The sequence below is a fragment of the Scyliorhinus torazame genome, chromosome 8 (assembly GCF_047496885.1).
Source record: "Scyliorhinus torazame isolate Kashiwa2021f chromosome 8, sScyTor2.1, whole genome shotgun sequence".
NCBI lineage: Eukaryota > Metazoa > Chordata > Chondrichthyes > Carcharhiniformes > Scyliorhinidae > Scyliorhinus > Scyliorhinus torazame.
In genome coordinates, this window is record NC_092714.1 from 259,325,401 (window position 1) to 259,342,638 (window position 17,238).

The 17,238-nt window shown below is 46.4% G+C and overlaps 1 protein-coding gene across 6 annotated transcripts in view; it reads right to left on the bottom strand.

Moving 5' to 3' along the window:
- The window catches only part of LOC140428571 (rho GTPase-activating protein 39-like), a 302,434-nt gene that overhangs the window by 15,006 nt on the left and 270,190 nt on the right, over nt 1-17,238 (bottom strand). For all 6 annotated transcript variants that reach the window (XM_072515196.1, XM_072515194.1, XM_072515195.1 and 3 more), the window contains 4 exons: nt 10,182-10,731; nt 6,877-6,969; nt 5,391-5,464; nt 3,291-3,490 (listed from right to left, as the gene is read on the bottom strand). In XM_072515196.1, coding sequence (XP_072371297.1) covers nt 3,291-3,490; nt 5,391-5,464; nt 6,877-6,969; nt 10,182-10,731 — 917 coding nt within the window. The remainder of the gene's footprint in view (nt 1-3,290; nt 3,491-5,390; nt 5,465-6,876; nt 6,970-10,181; nt 10,732-17,238) is intronic.

Consider the following 17,238-nt stretch of genomic DNA (forward strand, 5'->3'; position numbering starts at 1 on the left):
GGGATGGGGTGAATTGGGTTGGTTGAGGTTGGGCTGTGCGGGGGGTGGGCTGAACTGGGTTGGTGAGGTTGGGCTGTGCGGCGGATGAGGTGAATTGGGTTGGTGAGGTTGGGGTGTGCGGGGGATGGGGTGAATTGGGTTGGTGAGGTTGAGGTTGGGGTGTGCGGGGGATGGGGTGAATTGGGTTGGTGAGGTTGAGGTTGGGCTGTGCGGGGGATGGGGTGAATTGGGTTGGTGAGGTTGGGCTGTGCGGGGGATGGGGTGAATTGGGTTGGTGAGGTCGAGGTTGGGTTGAGCGGGGGATGGGGTGAATTGGGTTGGTGAGGTTGAGGTTGGGCTGTGCGGGGGATGGGGTGAATTGGGTTGGTGAGGTTGGGCTGTGCGGGGGATGGGGTGAATTGGGTTGGTTGAGGTTGGGCTGTGCGGGGGGTGGGCTGAACTGGGTTGGTGGAGGTTGGGCTGTGCGGGGGATGGGCTGAACTGGGTTGGTTGAGGTTGGGCTGTGCGGGGGATGGGGTGAATTGGGTTGGTGAGGTTGAGGTTGGGCTGTGCGGGGGATGGGGTGAATTGGGTTGGTGAGGTTGAGGTTGGGCTGTGCGGGGGATGGGGTGAATTGGGTTGGTGAGGTTGGGCTGTGCGGGGGATGGGGTGAATTGGGTTGGTGAGGTTGAGGTTTGGCTGTGCCGGGGATGGGGTGAATTGGGTTGGTGAGGTCGAGGTTGGGTTGAGCGGGGGATGGGGTGAATTGGGTTGGTGAGGTTGAGGTTGGGCTGTGCGGGGGATGGGGTGAATTGGGTTGGTGAGGTTGGGCTGTGCGGGGGATGGGGTGAATTGGGTTGGTTGAGGTTGGGCTGTGCGGGGGTGTGCTGAACTGGGTTGGTGGAGGTTGGGCTGTGCGGGGGATGGGCTGAACTGGGTTGGTTGAGGTTGGGCTGTGCGGGGGATGGGGTGAACTGGGTTGGTTGTGGTTGGGCTGTGCGGGGGTGGGTGAATTGGGTTGGTTGTGGTTGGGCTGTGTGGGGGTGGGTGAATTGGGTAGGGTTGTGGTGAGGCATGTGTAGAAATGCTGAGAATTAATGTTTGTGCAGAAAACAATTGCATCATTTATAATTGTGTGGCGTACCTAGTATTTATGGCAGATATACAGTGAGAAAAAGATACATTTGAAGACATAGAAGCAAGTTGCTAGTTTCACAAATATTGTTCAAACGGCACCTCAAGCATTACTGCAATACCGTTCTCCTTCCTGCATTCAATCTTTTTCACTAGTTAGCTCTTGGGAGTGTTCAAATCATTCAGGAGCTTTCTGATTCAGAGTTAAAATCAAACTTCCCAGGAGGAAAGTTCAGTGCACAGCGGTCAACGGGAAATTGAGTGCAGGCCAAGTGGTTTCACCGCCAAAAATAAACAAGTGAGAGACTGTAAACATGATGGAATAAAACCCAAGCATATTTAAGCGACAACGGGCAGAAAATAGGTTCACCGCTGTTACTCCCTCTTACAGGGTTCCTGCCTGATGTGCATTAGACATGGTGGGAGTATCTGGTGGGGGGCTGGAGGGGGGCGGCGTAGAAAGCAGAGGAAAGACATCAAAGGAGGGTCAAATGTTTTCTGTCTCCCTTTGTAAAGAAAGAAGGTTTACATAATCAAAGGGAGACAGAAAACATTTGACCCTCCATCATGTATGAGTAGTTGGTGTGCGCACAGAATGCTTCTAAAGGCACAAGTTACATGGAAATGAAGACAAATCACCACATCTTTAAGTTCAATATGGCTGATCTGGTGAATAGCTAAAACATGCAGATCAGATGGTTAGAATCAGAGGACACCATGGGGAGACCACCAGCCCACGGTTTCTGTGCCACCTCTCTCAAAGACCAATCCGGGGGTTGGGGAGAAGGAAGGAAGCAGGAGAGAAGGAAGAGTTGGGTTGGGGAAACATCAGTCATAAAGTGGCATGGTGGCATAGTGGTTAGCATTGCTGACTCCCAGCGCCAGGGACCCGGGTTCAATTCCAGCCTCGGGTGACTGTCTGTGCGGAGTCTGCACTTTCTCTCGTGTCGGCGGGGGTTTCCTCCGGGTGCTCCGGTTTCCTTCCACAGTCCAAAGCTGAGCAGGTTAGGTGGATTGGCCGTGCTAAATTGCCTGTAGTGTCCAACGGTTAGGTGGGGTTATAGCACGGTGGCACAGTGGTTAGCACTGCTGCCTCACAGCGCTGAGGATCTAGGTTTGATCCCGGTTCCGGGTCACTGTCTGTGTAGTTTGCACATTTCCCCCGTGTCTGCGTGGGTCTCACCTCCACAACCCAAAGGTGTGCAGGGTAGGTGGATTGGCCACGCTTAATTGCCCCTTAATTGGAAAAATATAATTGACTACTCTAAATTTATTTTTAAAAAGGTGGAGTTATGGGGTTACAGGGATACGGTGGGGGCGTGGGCCTAGTTAGGGTGCTCTTTCAGAGGGATGGTGTACTCAATGGGCTGAATGGCCTCCTTCTACACTAGGGATTCTATGGTAATCTTCCTCCTTTGTAAAGGAGGTTACCATAATCAATGGATGACAATGAGTGTGTCCAAGCATCTGGCTTGCACATGGACTCCTCCTGGGGGCCCTGGATACACTGAACTCCAACGATCCCGACGGAACTCGTGGGTGGGAACCATTACCAGCTGAGCAAAGCAGCAGGATCAGTTGTGAAAACCCCACGCTCACCACAACCCAATCAGCCTGCTGAAACTGCCGGAAATGCAGCTCGCAATGAAGACTTATTGAAGGAAAACCTGCATGAAAGCTCGGCTGTCAAAATTCCCATCTGACTTCACTTTCAGATACCAGGGCAGCTCCGAATTCTACACCTGCGAGGCCAGGAGGTTTTTGCTTTGTTCCTTTTAAAACTAATGATTGAAGGAATGATGTGATTGAAGGAAGTGGGTGTTATAGAGATTTGCAATGTCATTTTCTTTGCGCTGGAATTTCCAGACTTTCTGGTCCCGCTGGAACATCTGCCTTGGCGGAAGAACAATGTTTCATCAGCTGCAGCCCCACAATGGTGTCCGAGAAGACAAGACAACAGCAGAGAGAGAGGGAGAGAGGGAGTCAAGGTCGTAGGATTTTCATCGGAGTGCATGTTCTCCGACAGAGTGCTTGAAATTCCGCAAAGAGTTTGGAGCAAATCAGTGCGTTCCTCCTACACTTGAATCTTTTAGCTTTGAACAGCTCTAGAAAGATCTGCAGAGATTACAGAGCCCTGCCCCGCACAAGGGATTCAGGTGCACAAACTAGGACCTTACCTGAAGATGCCTTCAACCTGCGCACCACCCAATCCCAATACTTTATTGGAGAGATGGGTCTGAACCCAGGGCAGCGTCCTCTCTGGGTAACGCTCACGTTGTCGTTCCATTATTTCCTCCAACGAACTGCCAAACATGGAAGGTGTTAGGATGGCATTTTTTGCATGATGGATTTCTTCAATGGTTGGCTTTCTGAGACCCTACCGATGGAAGAAAAACTAATTTCAGTCCAGCTGGGATTTAATTCTGAAAAATCAACGGCATATTTTTCTTTCTCTTCCGTTTTCATTTTCTCCATTCCTCCTCTTCATCAGCGAATGACAAAACCTACCCCAGCCCTTTTGTCATTCCCACTCTCAACCTGCCATGTCAGAAACATGTCCAATATTGCAGGAGAGCAGGGGGAGTGGTCAGAATGCGGCACCTGCCACCTCATGGGGCAGCCTGAGGCATAGGTGCGTTTAAGAGGGGGCGAGGTTAGAAAATTAGGTCAAAGGAATAGAAGGGATATGCGGATAGAGTGAACATGAAGTAGAGGTGGGAGATGGTTCAGCTGGAGCATAAACATAGTCATGCACCAGCTGGGCCGAATGGCCTCTTTCGCTTACTGTGCAACTCTGGGGATCGTTCACTCTGTCCTGTGCCTGCCCCTTGATGTTAGAGTCAAGATCTCAAACTCACTGCCAAAAGTCAGACCATCAAAATGCAGACCTTGCAGAATCAAAGGATTCTACAGCAAAAAAAATGTGAGCCGCTGGTTGTTGCCTGCTTGCAAAAAAAGAACACAGTAACAAGACTGTGCTACAGACCGGAGGTTTGAACATACAGTTTCAAATTTAGAATCACAATGTTACATAACAGGAACAGCCAAAGTTGGCCCATGCAGTTTGTGCTGCTATTCCTTTCTCCACAAGATGTCTATTGTAATGCTGTATCTTCTTCATACACTTTCAACATCTCCCTGGTTTTTTTTGAGCTAATCCCATTTCCTTTTAACAGTACTAATATGCATGCTGTGCAACAAAAAAAATCAGGGACAGAAATTTGTACATTTTATTCACCTACATGTCAATCACTTCATCTTTTCTTAATAAATTTAGAGTACTCAATTCTTTTTCTTCCAAATTAAGGGGCAATTTAGCGTGACCAATCTACCTACCCTGCACATCTTTGGGTATGTGGGGGTGAGACCCACGGGGAGATTATGCAAACTCCACACGGACAGTGACCCGGGGCCGGGATTGAACCTGGGACCTCAGCACCGTGAGGCAGCAGTGCTAACCACTGAGCCCCCATCATTCATTTTTTCAAACCTTCCCTTCAACTCTTAATTTGAATGGCTCCTCTTGCTAGGGCAGCAGGGTGGCACAGTGGTTAGCACTGCTGCCTCACATCGCCAGGGACCCGGGTTCGATTTCGACCTTGGGTGACTGTGCACGTTCTCCCCGTGTCTGCGTGGGTTTCCTCCGGGTGCTCCGGTTTCCTCCCACAGTCCAAAGATGCGCAGGTTGGGTGGATTGGCCACAATCAATGTGCAGGGAAGACGAAAGAGAAAATGCTGGAAAATCTCCGCTGGTCTGGCAGCGTTTCGAGGCCGATGAATCTTTGACAAAGAGTCATCGGACTCGAAACGTTAGCACTTTTCTCTCCCTACAGATGCTGCCAGACCAGCTGAGATATTCCAGCATTTTCTCTTTTGTTTGAGATTCCAGCATCCGCAGTAATTTGCTTTTATCAACGTGCGGGATTGCGGGGCGTGGGCCTAGGTAGGATGCCCTATCAGAGGGTCAGTGCAGACTCGATGGGCCGAATGGCCTCTTTCTGCACTGTAGGGATCCCAAAGCCATATTACAAGTTATGCTGATGTAAAGGTGGGCATTGCAGAAGCAGGAACAACACTCTGGTATTTTCCACTAATGGCTACTTAAATTCCAACACTGGGAACAGAGACATCATCTCAGCTTCTCAAGGCTGCGAGTAATGAAAGCGAACAGCAGGGTAGATGCATGGTAATACAAGGAATAAAGCAACGGAATTAAACGGATCTCTAAATTGAAGGGGGACATTGTGAGGAATAAATAAAACTATTCAGCTGCAGACCTTCTTTCCTCCTGTCACTGCAACTTTCTGAAGCTTGCGGTAGCAGAATTTGGCATACGTGCTGATGAGAAGCTCTAAAGGAAAGCAAAGAAACAGTCAGTCAGTCAAGCAGATGCATCACCTTAGCGTGATGAAATATCCTACACACTGCCTACACTCCACCTTACAGATGCTCAGCAACACACACCAGATCCTGGTGTTTCTATATTGATTTACACTCTATGACAGGCATGTGGTCCAACCACACTAATATGAAGGAACCACATTTTTGTGGGTCCCAAGCGCGAGGTTCAAAAGGGACAAAAAGCAGAATGGCAGCACAAAAAAAGGGCAAAACAGCTCTTATAAAAAAGGTTGGCATTCACGTTGTGCTTTTTGTTTTAAATTTAGAGTACCCAATTCATTTTTTCCAATTAAGGGGCGATTTAGCGTGGCCAATCCGCCTACCTTGCACATCTTTGGGTTGTGGAGCCGAAATCCATGCAAACACGGGGAGAATGTGCAAACTCCACACGGACAGTGACCCAGAGCCGGGATCGAACCTGGGACCTCGGCGCCGTGAGGCCGAAGTGCTAACCCACTGCACCATCGTGCTGCCCCTACGCATAGTGCTTTTCACGACTGCTGGATGTCCCAAAGTGCTCCACAGACAATGAATCGGAAGAACCTTTGAAATGGAGTCACTGTCGCAATGCAGGAAATGCAGCAGCCAATTTTGCACACAGCAAACAGATAGTAACCAGATAATCTGCTTTCGAGTCGTTGACCGAGGGATAAATATTGGCCGGAACACTGGGGATATAACTCCAGTCTTGCTCCTCTTTGAAATTGAGGGACGAGATCTTTTACATCCACCAGTGTGGCCGATGTTGCCTCGGTTTAATGCCTCATCCGATAGACAGAACTGTGACAGTGCAGCACTCCTTCAGTACGTCAGGGCATCAGCTTTGACTTTTCATTGTGCTCCAGAAGTAGGGTTTGAATTAGGGATCTCGTGACTCAGAAATGAGACAGAGCTCCCCAACTGAGCCACGATCTGCCAGCTTCAGTAAAAAGTGATTAAAAGGAGTGAATGCACAACTTTTTCTTGGTCCCCTTTCCAATCAAACTTCTAAAAGCAACTGAGGAAAATCATGGACACCGGGTGCTTCAGTTGAAGTTGATTCTGCTCTGGCTAACATTAAACTCAATAGCCCCACACAGTTGCTTCTGCTACGGAATGACTTGTACTGGTAACGTAGGTAAAATTAGAGAAATCTTTGATGAAATGCTCCCATTTAAATGCTTACATTGAACTGACTTGTCTATTAAATGCTTCCAGTAAAACCAGGCCAAGCACCAGAAACCCTTGTAAAACACAACTTCAGAACCTTGTAAAATTGTCAAAAATACACAAGCTTGCTGCTGTTTTTTGACAGTCCTTAATTAGAAGGAAACAAGCCATGATCACTTCAGCAGCAACCCGGTCAAACTGCTCAACACCGACCTTCTTCCTCCTCGATATTCTGCTTTCTCTTTTTCCTTGATTTTGAAAACTTCTTGTTTTTCACTTCAACTAGTTCCTTGATACGTTGGGTTACTGGAATTTAGAAAACAAAAATGAAGAAGTACAACTAAAGGGCAGAAAGATCACTCAAAAAATGTGACCGGGCTATTGCAGTCTTAAAAACAATAGGGTGGCAGGAGACACTTTTAAATGATATAAAAGTACAGCAAGGCTGTGCACAGCGCGCAGTATTCTCCGGCAGCTGCACTAGGAATTGGGAGACAAAAACAAACCAGCACTGTATTCCCTGGAATTTAGAAGATTACGGGGAATTTGATAAAACGTGGAGTTATTGAGGGTGATAGCTGGTTAAACGTCTAGTATACAGTGTAGTGCGGGGAGTCATAGAACATACAGAGCAGGAGGAGGCCATTCGGCCCACTTAAGCCCTCACTTCCACCCTATCCCCGTAACCCAATAACCCCTCCTAACCTTTTTTGGTCACTAAGGGCAATTTATCATGGCCAATCCACCTAACCTGCACGTCTTTGGACTGTGGGAGGAAACCGGAGCACCCGGAGGAAACGCACGCAGACACGGGGAGAACGTGCAGATTTCACACAGACAGTGACCCAGCGGGGAATCAAACCTGGGACCCTGGCACTGTGAAGCAACAGTGCTAGCCACATGTGCTACCGTGCTGATATGTGATAGGGCAGGATTTTCTGCGGGCCCCTGTGGCGTGTTCCGCGGGTGGAGGGAGTGGTGTAGTGGGATTGTCGCTGGACTAGTAATCCAGGGTAATGCTCTGGGGACCCAGTTTCGAACCCCGCCAGGGTAGACGGTGGAATTTGAATTCAACAAAAAGAAAATTTGGAATTAAAAGTCTAATGACAACCATGAAAGCATTGTCGATTGTTGCAAAAACATCTGGTTCACTGATGTGGCTAGGGAAGGAAATCTATTATCCTTATCCGGTGTGGTCTACATGGGACTCCGGATCCACAGCAATGCGGTTGACTCTTAAATGCCCTCAGGGATGGGCAATAAATGCTGGCCGAGCGATGCCCACATCCCATAAACAAATAAGGAAGGTGGCCCACCAGTGACCTGTGGTGGGATCAGCTGTCAACAGGGTTTCCTATTCTATGCACTCCCTGCCGCTGGCAGAACTGGAGGATCCCAACAGCGGGAAAATTCCAGCCATAGTCTAAAGGTTAGATTCAGGGATTACATTTTTGACAGTCAGAAAGGTGGCGGAAATTAGGAATTCTCTTTCACCAACAGTGCTTGATGCTAGGCCAACAGAAGGTATTAAAGTATCTGAGGTGAGGCAGGAGATTAGGTGACAGATCAGCCATAACCTGACTGATTGACAGAACAGGCTGAAGGGGCTGAATGACCTAGAAAAACATTGGACTTGCATAAGACCATAAGACATAGGAACAGAATTTGGCCATTCGGCCCATCAAGTCTGCTACACCGTTCAATCATCGCTGGTATGTTTCTCATCCCCATTCTCCTGCCATCACCCACATAACCCCAGATCCCCCAATATATTTCTATTGGCAAATATCAGAAATAAGGTATAGTTTTAAGTGGGTTTAATGTAGTGTTTCAGTGTAAGGAAGAATAAACCCTACAGTTAGATTCCTGCTGGACAAAGGTGTTTGTATGTGTGGGGGTTTTGGTTTTGTGCTTCGATTGTGTTTACAGAAGTTACGGTGTGAAGAGTAAATAAATCTCAGCAGACGTATAAGGTCATTGTTCAACAACCGGGGGCCCTTTTAAGGTAGGAAGGCTTTTGAGTTTAGTGTTTTAACTGAAAGCCAGAACATTTGAAAATAGAACGCAGCTTGGCGGCGCAGTGGTTAGTACTGCTGCCTCAAGGCGCCGAGGAACCACGTTCGATCCCAGCCCCAGGTCACTGTCCGTGTGGAGTTTGCACATTCTCTCTGTGTCTGCGTGGGTCTCACCCCCACAACCCAAAAATTTTATTTAGAAAGTGTGTCTTTTTGAAAACAAAATTTAAAATCTCTTGTATGGAATCCGGAGTTCAGCGAAATGAGGTGACTCACGGAATCGTCTGGGGGATTTTGAGGAGCGTTCCACAGAAATTCACTCGGGTTCAGAGTGGAGTGTGTCTTACCACAGCCAGCCTGTGTGTTTAAAGGGACTGTGTGTTACAGAGACCATTATAGCCTTTTTGTAACCTGTGCTAACCTTAAAATCTGTGTATGCTTCTGAAGCTAAGGGGGGAAGTAAAGGAGTATTGTATGATGAATTAAACTTTTCATGATTAATAAATGCTTTTATCTTGCTGTTAAACTTATTAGCGGCCCATTTCTCCGTGTTTTTAAAAAAGTAAAAGTTACGGTCTTTTGAGCCAGGGTCCATTCCGATTCTTCCCATCCAGTTAGAACACCAAATGGGATCGTAACACTTTTCACGGCCTCAGTGCGTCCTTCAGCACTTTAAGCTAGTTAAGTACTCGGAAATGTAATGACCGTTATAATATAGGAAATAGGATAGCCAATTTGTACATAGCAAGCTCCCACATACAGTAATAATGACCAAATAAAAATGTGCAACGTTGATTGCGATACACAAATTGGCCAGGACATTGGAGAACTCCCTTATTCCTCTTTCGAATAGTCCCATGGGATCTTTATTCCCCCCCTTGAGACAGAGTCTCAATTTAACACATTATCTGAAAGGAGGCACCTCTTGTCAGAACGGCATTGCTCAGCTTATGCAGCGGCTCAGCCATATTCCCTGGTTCTGGTTCAGTCTCCCAGTCTGGGTTGAGTTAATGAATCTTAAGGTGTGATGGTGGTGAGGCCACTGTAAATGGCCCAGGATTCGGGCATCAGGGATAAGAAAAAAAATGTATCCAGCTTTCCTGATCTTGACTGCTATCCAGTGACAGGTGCTGCAAGTGTACATGCATTGACCTTGTGGGGAGAGGTGGGTGGGGTGTTGGATAGCTGCGGGGGCCTAAATTCCACTCAGTCTGCAGTAAATCATGCTACCTGTGTCAGTTTTCCTGCACCCCCAGAAGCACATCCCAGCAAACAGTCAATGTCTCAGAGGGATGGGGAAAGGGGCAGAAATAGACCTGAAACACAGTCGGTGCAACATGCAAAGAGTACCCTTTCATATCTTAAACTACGACTATTGTAGTGAAATACATAAATACTAAATATTACATTTTATGAACCCTACATTTGATGGCCAGAACTGCAAAAGTATTAGTCAATGCATTATTTCACAAAAAGGAATTGCAAGAATATAAGCTCACATACTTTTCATGTCATGAGCAGGGTCGGTGTGCCGATAAATGTACCCTTCCAGGTAAGATTGAAATTTGGGCGATGGAGAAAAGAAGGCTAAACAGACTGCCATAAGTTCCCAACCGTAAGCCAGGCTTTGGTAGCACAGATTGTCCGTGGTCTGCCTGCAGAGTTGGATGTACAGCTCATCCCGGATCCCCTGCATTGTCCAGCACTTGGTGACTATCACCAGGGCGATGGGGACCCTCTCCATCCGCGACTGCCGGTCCCCCATGTACATCTGCACCAGCTTGAAGAGTTCGCAGGCGTCCTTCTTGATGATCCGATCATTGGTGACCAACATTGGCTTCTTGATGGAGCCGCCAACCCAGGAGAGCATGTTGGCAATGGAGAGCCTGCGCCTGAAGATCCCGCGAGTGTGCATGTTCAGGTGTTTGGCTGCCCAGTCTTCCATGCTCTTCTCTGGCAGGGGTTTGCGTAGTGTGGTATAAGGAAAGTGATAGCCCACATTGCAGGTCTGCCCTCTTGGGTCAAGTTGAGGGCTGCTGCCCATGTTCTGAGCCTGAGATGGAAGGGGGAGTTGAGGGAAGAAAGAGAAACATTGTAAGAACTTTTTTTGTCAACATCAATCTGCTGCACGCAACAACTACATCACTAAAACAAATCCAAGGCTTTATTATCTTAGCCTGAATTATTTTGTCACCAGTACAGATCCCTCAGTGTACACAAACAGGTGCGGGAATATGGTGACTAGGGGCTTTTCACAGTAACTTTATTGCAGTGTTAACGTAAGCCTACTTGTGACAATAAAGATTATTATTTGGGGTTCTATTACCCTGTGTGGTGAAAATGTTATCCTGATTTCCTTCCAAATAGCCAAGTTTAAGATTATGCTCCATCTTTCATGTTTACCTCCCATTTAGAGTTAATAGTTTCTCTGCAGCTGCCCTATTGAATCCTTTTAGCTGCTGAAAAGGGTGGTATCATCCAAATGATCGTCTAAGACAAGGAAGGTAGTCAGCAGTGAGTTTCTTCGATACAGAGCTCAGCCATAAAAGCTGAAGTGCTTTACAGTCAATGAAGTACTTTAAGTAGAGTCACTGTGGTTACATAGGAAACACAGCAGCCAGCGTGTGCACTGTAAGCTCCCACAAACAGCATTATGATCATGAGCAGATGATCCATTTTTGTGATGTTGGCTGAAAAATTAATATTGGCCAGGGCACCAGGGAAAACTTCTCTGTGCTCCTCTTCAAAATAGTGTCGTGGATATATATTTTTTTAAATTAATTAATTTTGTTTTAAAATGTTAAAGTGGCCAATTCTTTTTTTCCCTCAATTGAGGGGCAATTTAGCGTGACCAATCCACTAAGAACAAAGAACAAAGAAAAGTACAACACAGGAACAGGCCCTTCGGCCCTCCAGGCCCGTGCCACCCATGCTGCCTGACTAAACTACAATCTTCTACACTTTCTGGGTCCGTATCCCTTTATTCCCATCCTATTCATGTATTTGTCCAGATGCCCCTTAAATGTCACTATCGTCCCTGCTTCCACCCCCCCCACCGGCAGCGAGTTCCAGGCACCCACTACCCTCTGTGTAAAAAACTTGCCTCGTACATCTACTCTAAACCTTGCCCCTCGCACCTTAAACCTATGCCCCCTAGTAATTGACCCCTCTACCTTGGGGAAAAGTCTCTGAGTATTCACTCTGTCTATGCACCTCATAATTTTGTACACCTCTATCAGGTCGCCCCATAACATATACATCTTTGGGTTGTGGGGGCGAAATCCATGCAGACACGAGGAGAACGTGCAAACTCCACACAGTGACCCGGGGAGGGATCAAACCCGGATCCTTGGTGCCGTGAGGCAGCAGTGCTAACCACTGCACCACCCTTAGTGCCGTGGATCTTAACGTCCACCTGAAAGAGCCACCTGGATTAATCCAACTTTCTTGCTTACTCCCTGTATTCTTAGCTATTCTGAAAACAGCCATCTAATTCCCTCTTAGAAGAATTGATGGGCTCTGCTTCTACTGCTTGCGACAGGGAATTTCACATTCTCGCCACCCACTGTGCAGGGACATTTTTTTCTCTCTAACTTCCCCTGGAAGTCTTCCGGCTATGAGTGAACTTTGTCTCTCTCGTGCTCCCTGAAGAGTTATGAAATCAGTGACTATGGTCAAAGGCATCCTAATTAACAGACTACAAACGGCGCACAGCAAAGAATTTTAAACTGTATTTGCTTTAAATCGGATTCAGTTCCTGCTGTTCCTTTCATCATAATTTTGACAGGGTTTTACAGCATTAATTTTTTTTTTTTTTTTAAAACATGCATTCTTGGAAATTTAACATTTCTGCTCATGCATTCATTGCTGTCCCTTTCCTCTCTAAACACTGGCTTTTTCAATTAACTGGGCATGCCTTGATCCATCTGGTTCCCATGCCATGCTAACTGGCCTATCATTAGGCACCAGTAACACTTCACTTCCACTGGGAGCTTTTGGAGGGTAGAGCCAGTTGGGATCAGGACCACATATGGTAGCTCCCTGAAAGGCTCAGTTGGTTAACTGACCTTTACATGCCTGAAAGCTCTGCAGCGTTTTGATTCCCCGCCTGTGTGGATTGATTTAATCTCAGAGGGGGGTCATACAAGTGGTCTCGACAGCCCTCGGCTAGAACAAGGTGGGGGAGGGGGAATTTTAAATAAAACCAGGCACTGTTCCAGCTCCCGATGCCTCGCAACGGTTCCTCCTTGAAATGACAAATTTACCAGAACAAAGCAAAGATTGAACTCCGCTACAATTAACTCTGCAGTTCGACTGCCTGCTGCCATAACTCCGCTTAGGCTCATGCATAAGAAAATGGTTTCTTCCACGAGGCCCTCATTGGGCTGCACTGCTGTGGAATTGGACTGCAGAAAGAGTATGGGTGGGTGAGGCAGAAATACTGCTGTCTGAGCAACGTAGGTTAGCCACAAGTAGATCAAGTCAGGATGTGGAATAATTACACACAGGATTACAAATTCTAGTATACGGCATACAAGCTGGCCATTCGGCCCAACCAGTCCATTCTGGGGCCAATGTCCTTGCTAGTTCTGTTGGGGAGTGTTTAAACTAGTATGGCAGAGGGCTAGGTTCCCAACAGGAGGATCAGATAGGTCAAACCCAGATCAGGAAAACGGAGGTAGAATATGAGCTAGTGATATCGGAGATGCCGTGATAGGCTTGGAATTACAGGAGTGGCTTGGAATTACAGGAGTGGCTTGGAATTACAGGAGTGGCTTGGAATTACAGGAGAAGCAAAGGTTCAAAAGTGCCCAGCAAGGGAAAATGATGGGGTTAAACTCTTTATACTTCAATGCAAGGAGTATTACAACCAAGGTAGATGAGTTAAGGACACAGGTAGACACATGGCAGCAGGATGTTATTGCTATAACGGAAATATATTAACGATTTGGTCGTGAACGTGGGGAGCACGATTGGGAAATTTGCAGATGACACAAAGATTGGCCGAGTGGTGGACAATGTAAAGGATAGCTAGAATCTCCAAAATGAAATGGCTGGATTGGTGGAGCGGGTGGTGAAGTGGCAGATGGAATTTAACATAGAGAAGTGTGGGTTATGCATTTAGGGAGGTCAAACAGTTATAGGGAGTACACAATAAATGGGAATATACTAAGTGGGATAGGTGAAGTGGCAGATCATGGCATACAAGTACGCAGGTCCCTAAAAGCAGCAGTTCAAGTAGACAAGGTTGTAAAGAAAGCATATGGAATGCTCTCCTTCATTGGCAGAGGTATAAAATATAAAAGTACAGATATAATGTTGGATTTGTATAAAACACATTCTGTCTGTATCCAAGCTACAAAACCTTTCATAATTTTAAAGACTTTTATTAGGTCCCCCTTCTTTTTTCACGAGAGAGGTGACTCATTCCGTCGATCCTTTCCTGATATTTATACCCATGCATTTATGGCATCATCCTTGTAAATCTCCTTTGTATCCTCTGCAGTCATTCTATATCCTTCGTATAATATAAACCAGGACTGCATGTTTGTCTAACCAAGGTTTGATACAGGTTTAGCATAACCTCCTACTTTTCAATTCTATCACCCTAGAAATAAATCCCAGTTCTTGGTTTGCCTTTTCCATGGCTTTGCTAACCTGTGGCGCAATTTTTAGTGATTGGTGTATTTGTAGTCAGAAATCTTTTTGTTCCTCTATTTTACCTAAACTTACACCTTCAAAATAATAAAAGACCTCCCTATTCTTCCTACCAAAATGTATAACCTCACATTTATCGGCGTTCAACTTTCTTTGGCAATGATTGGCCCATTCTGCCAGTGATTTGACAAACAAAAGGGGAAGAAAAAAAATGGGGGACCACTGGACTCCTAATACTTCACATCGACAATTTATGACATTTGACGAGCAGCGTCAGAAGCTGTGCAGGTATTGTGCAGGGGCCAGTTTAGCTCAGTTGGCTGGACAGCTGGTTTGTGATACACAGTGAGGCCGGTTCAATTCCTGTGCCGGCTGAGGTTATTCATGAAGGCTCCACCTTCTCAACCTTGCCCCTCGTCTGAAGTGTGGTGATCCTCAGCCTAAATCACCACTGGTCAGCTCTCCCCCTCAAAGGGGAAAGCAGCCAATGGTCCTCTGAGTTACCTGAACAGTGCAATGGGACCCGGTGAATGATCAAAATTTTAGTTTTTGGTTTTAATCAAGTAAATTGAGTAATGGACTGAGGTCAGAAAAATACAAACAATAAAAGTGGGTATGAGGTGCAAACACTCACAAATATGGCGTCTTATCTTAATTTGAGAGTCGCATTAAAATTTTGACAAATGAATTGAATGTGCACAACTGTCATTATCTTCTAAATCCCCTTTAACTTCTACTTATGGTAAGTCTGAGAACACGCACTAACAGATTCAAAAAGAGCTTCATCCCCGCTGTTACCAGACTCCTGAATGACCCTCTTATGGACTGAACTGATCTTTCCACACATCTTCTCTACTGTGTAGCACTAAACTCCGTATGCTTCACCGGATGCCTTTGTCTATGTATTTACATGGTGTATTTATCGTATATCCTATGTTTTTCATGTATGGAACGATCAGCCTGGACTGTACGCAGAACAATACTTATCACTGTAACTCGGTACACGAGACAATAAATCCAAATCTTATTAAAAGCAGAGAAATAAAGCACGGATGTTGGTGATGTGTTATAAATCATTCAGGGAGTCTGAGTTGCCATGGCAATGTGCACTTTTACATGCATGTTGTAGTCTGGAGGTATGAATAGTGATGGTAGAGGCCCCAACGTTCTTTCCACCACATGGTTGGCCAGGAATCTTTCCCACTCTTACATGCTGAGGGATGCACTACAGCTTGGGGCAGCCACCACGGAGGCACATTGGAAACAGGTCACTGTCTACGGCCTTTTACCCACAGTACACCGAGGAGCTGGAAGCTGTGGTGAACACCTCGGGTACATGGTCCCATCAATGGTATCAAAATTGCATAGGAGGCATCTCAAGAGTGGAGCATGCGGCATGAAGAAAAGTTGACGTCTATTGCACTTTCTGTAAACTTCAATTTGAAATGTTTAGTCCTCGGGCTGTACACCTGACATGGAATGTAATTGCAAATATCAATAGCATTGCAATTGTATTGAGGCATCTCAGAGTGGAACACGCGGTTTGGAGGAAAGGTGGATTTTATTACACTTTTAACATTGAATTTGTAATCTACTTTTACAAATGTTATGAATAAAGTTTATTTTATTTTTTAAAAAGGAATTCAGGGCAGCACGGTGGCGCAGTGGGTTAGCACTGCTGCCTCACGGCGCTGAGGTTCGATCCCGGCTCTGGGTCACTGTCCATGTGGAGTTTGCACGTTCTCCCCGTGTTTGCGTGGGTTTCGCCCCCACGACCCAAAGATGTGAAGGTTAGGTGGATTGGCCACGCTAAATTGCCCCTTAATTGGAAAAAATGAATAGGGTACACTAAATTTAAAAAAAAAAAGGAATTCTCCCAATCTTAATAATAATAAAAATAATCTTCATTGTCACAAGTAGGTTTACATTAACTCTGCAGTGAGGTTACTGTGAAAATCCCCTAGTCGCCACACTCCGGCACCTGTTCGTGTACACAGAGGGAAGACCCAGAATGTCCAAATCACCTAACAAGCACGTCTTTCTGGACTCTGGGAGGAAACCGGAGCACCCGAAGGAAACCCACGCTGAGAATGTGCAGACTCCGCACAGGCCAAGCCGGGAGGCGAACCAGAGTCCCTGGCGCTGTGAAGCAACAGTGCTAACCACTGTGCTGCCGTGCCACTTTTGTTTTTATAAATTTAGTACACCCAATTTTGTTTCCCCCAATTAAGGAGCAATTTAGCGTGGCCAATCCACCTAACCTGCACATCTTTGTGTTGTGGGGGTGAAACCCACGCAGACTCAGGGAGAAACACGGACAGTGACCCAGAGCCAGGATTCGAACCCGGGACCTCAGCGCCATAGTGCTAACCACTGTGCAACATGCTTATCGTCGTCATTGGAGTGCGTTGAAAGGATTTGCAGGTTGATACCCAACCTGCTTGCCCAGAACATTCCTAAGCCACCGAGTCCTGGGTTGGGAAACAGATCCCATTGCTTCTGGCTTAAAGGCAGGGAGGCTACCCACTTTACCACAAGACCTCCTAAAGCACGGATAGGGGCATTCAATCTGCAAGTATAGGTTTACAATCTAATACAAAAACAAACTAATGTAGATTCTGGAAATTTTAAATGAAACAGAAAATCCTGGAAACACGGAGCAGGTCAGGCAGCATCTGTGGAGCGAGGAAGAGTGTTAATTTTTCAGGTCAATAGCCTTTCTGACAATCGTCTAATGAGAGGTCATGGACCTGAAATGGTAACTGTTTCTCTCCCCGGATGCCGCCTGACTTTATTTAAGTATTTTTTGTTTTTATTACAGATTTGTGTCAGGTGTTGTGCACTCCAGGATTTGACATGGAAGCCAGATGTTGATAGCTGGCACAGAGGCTACGCAATATGT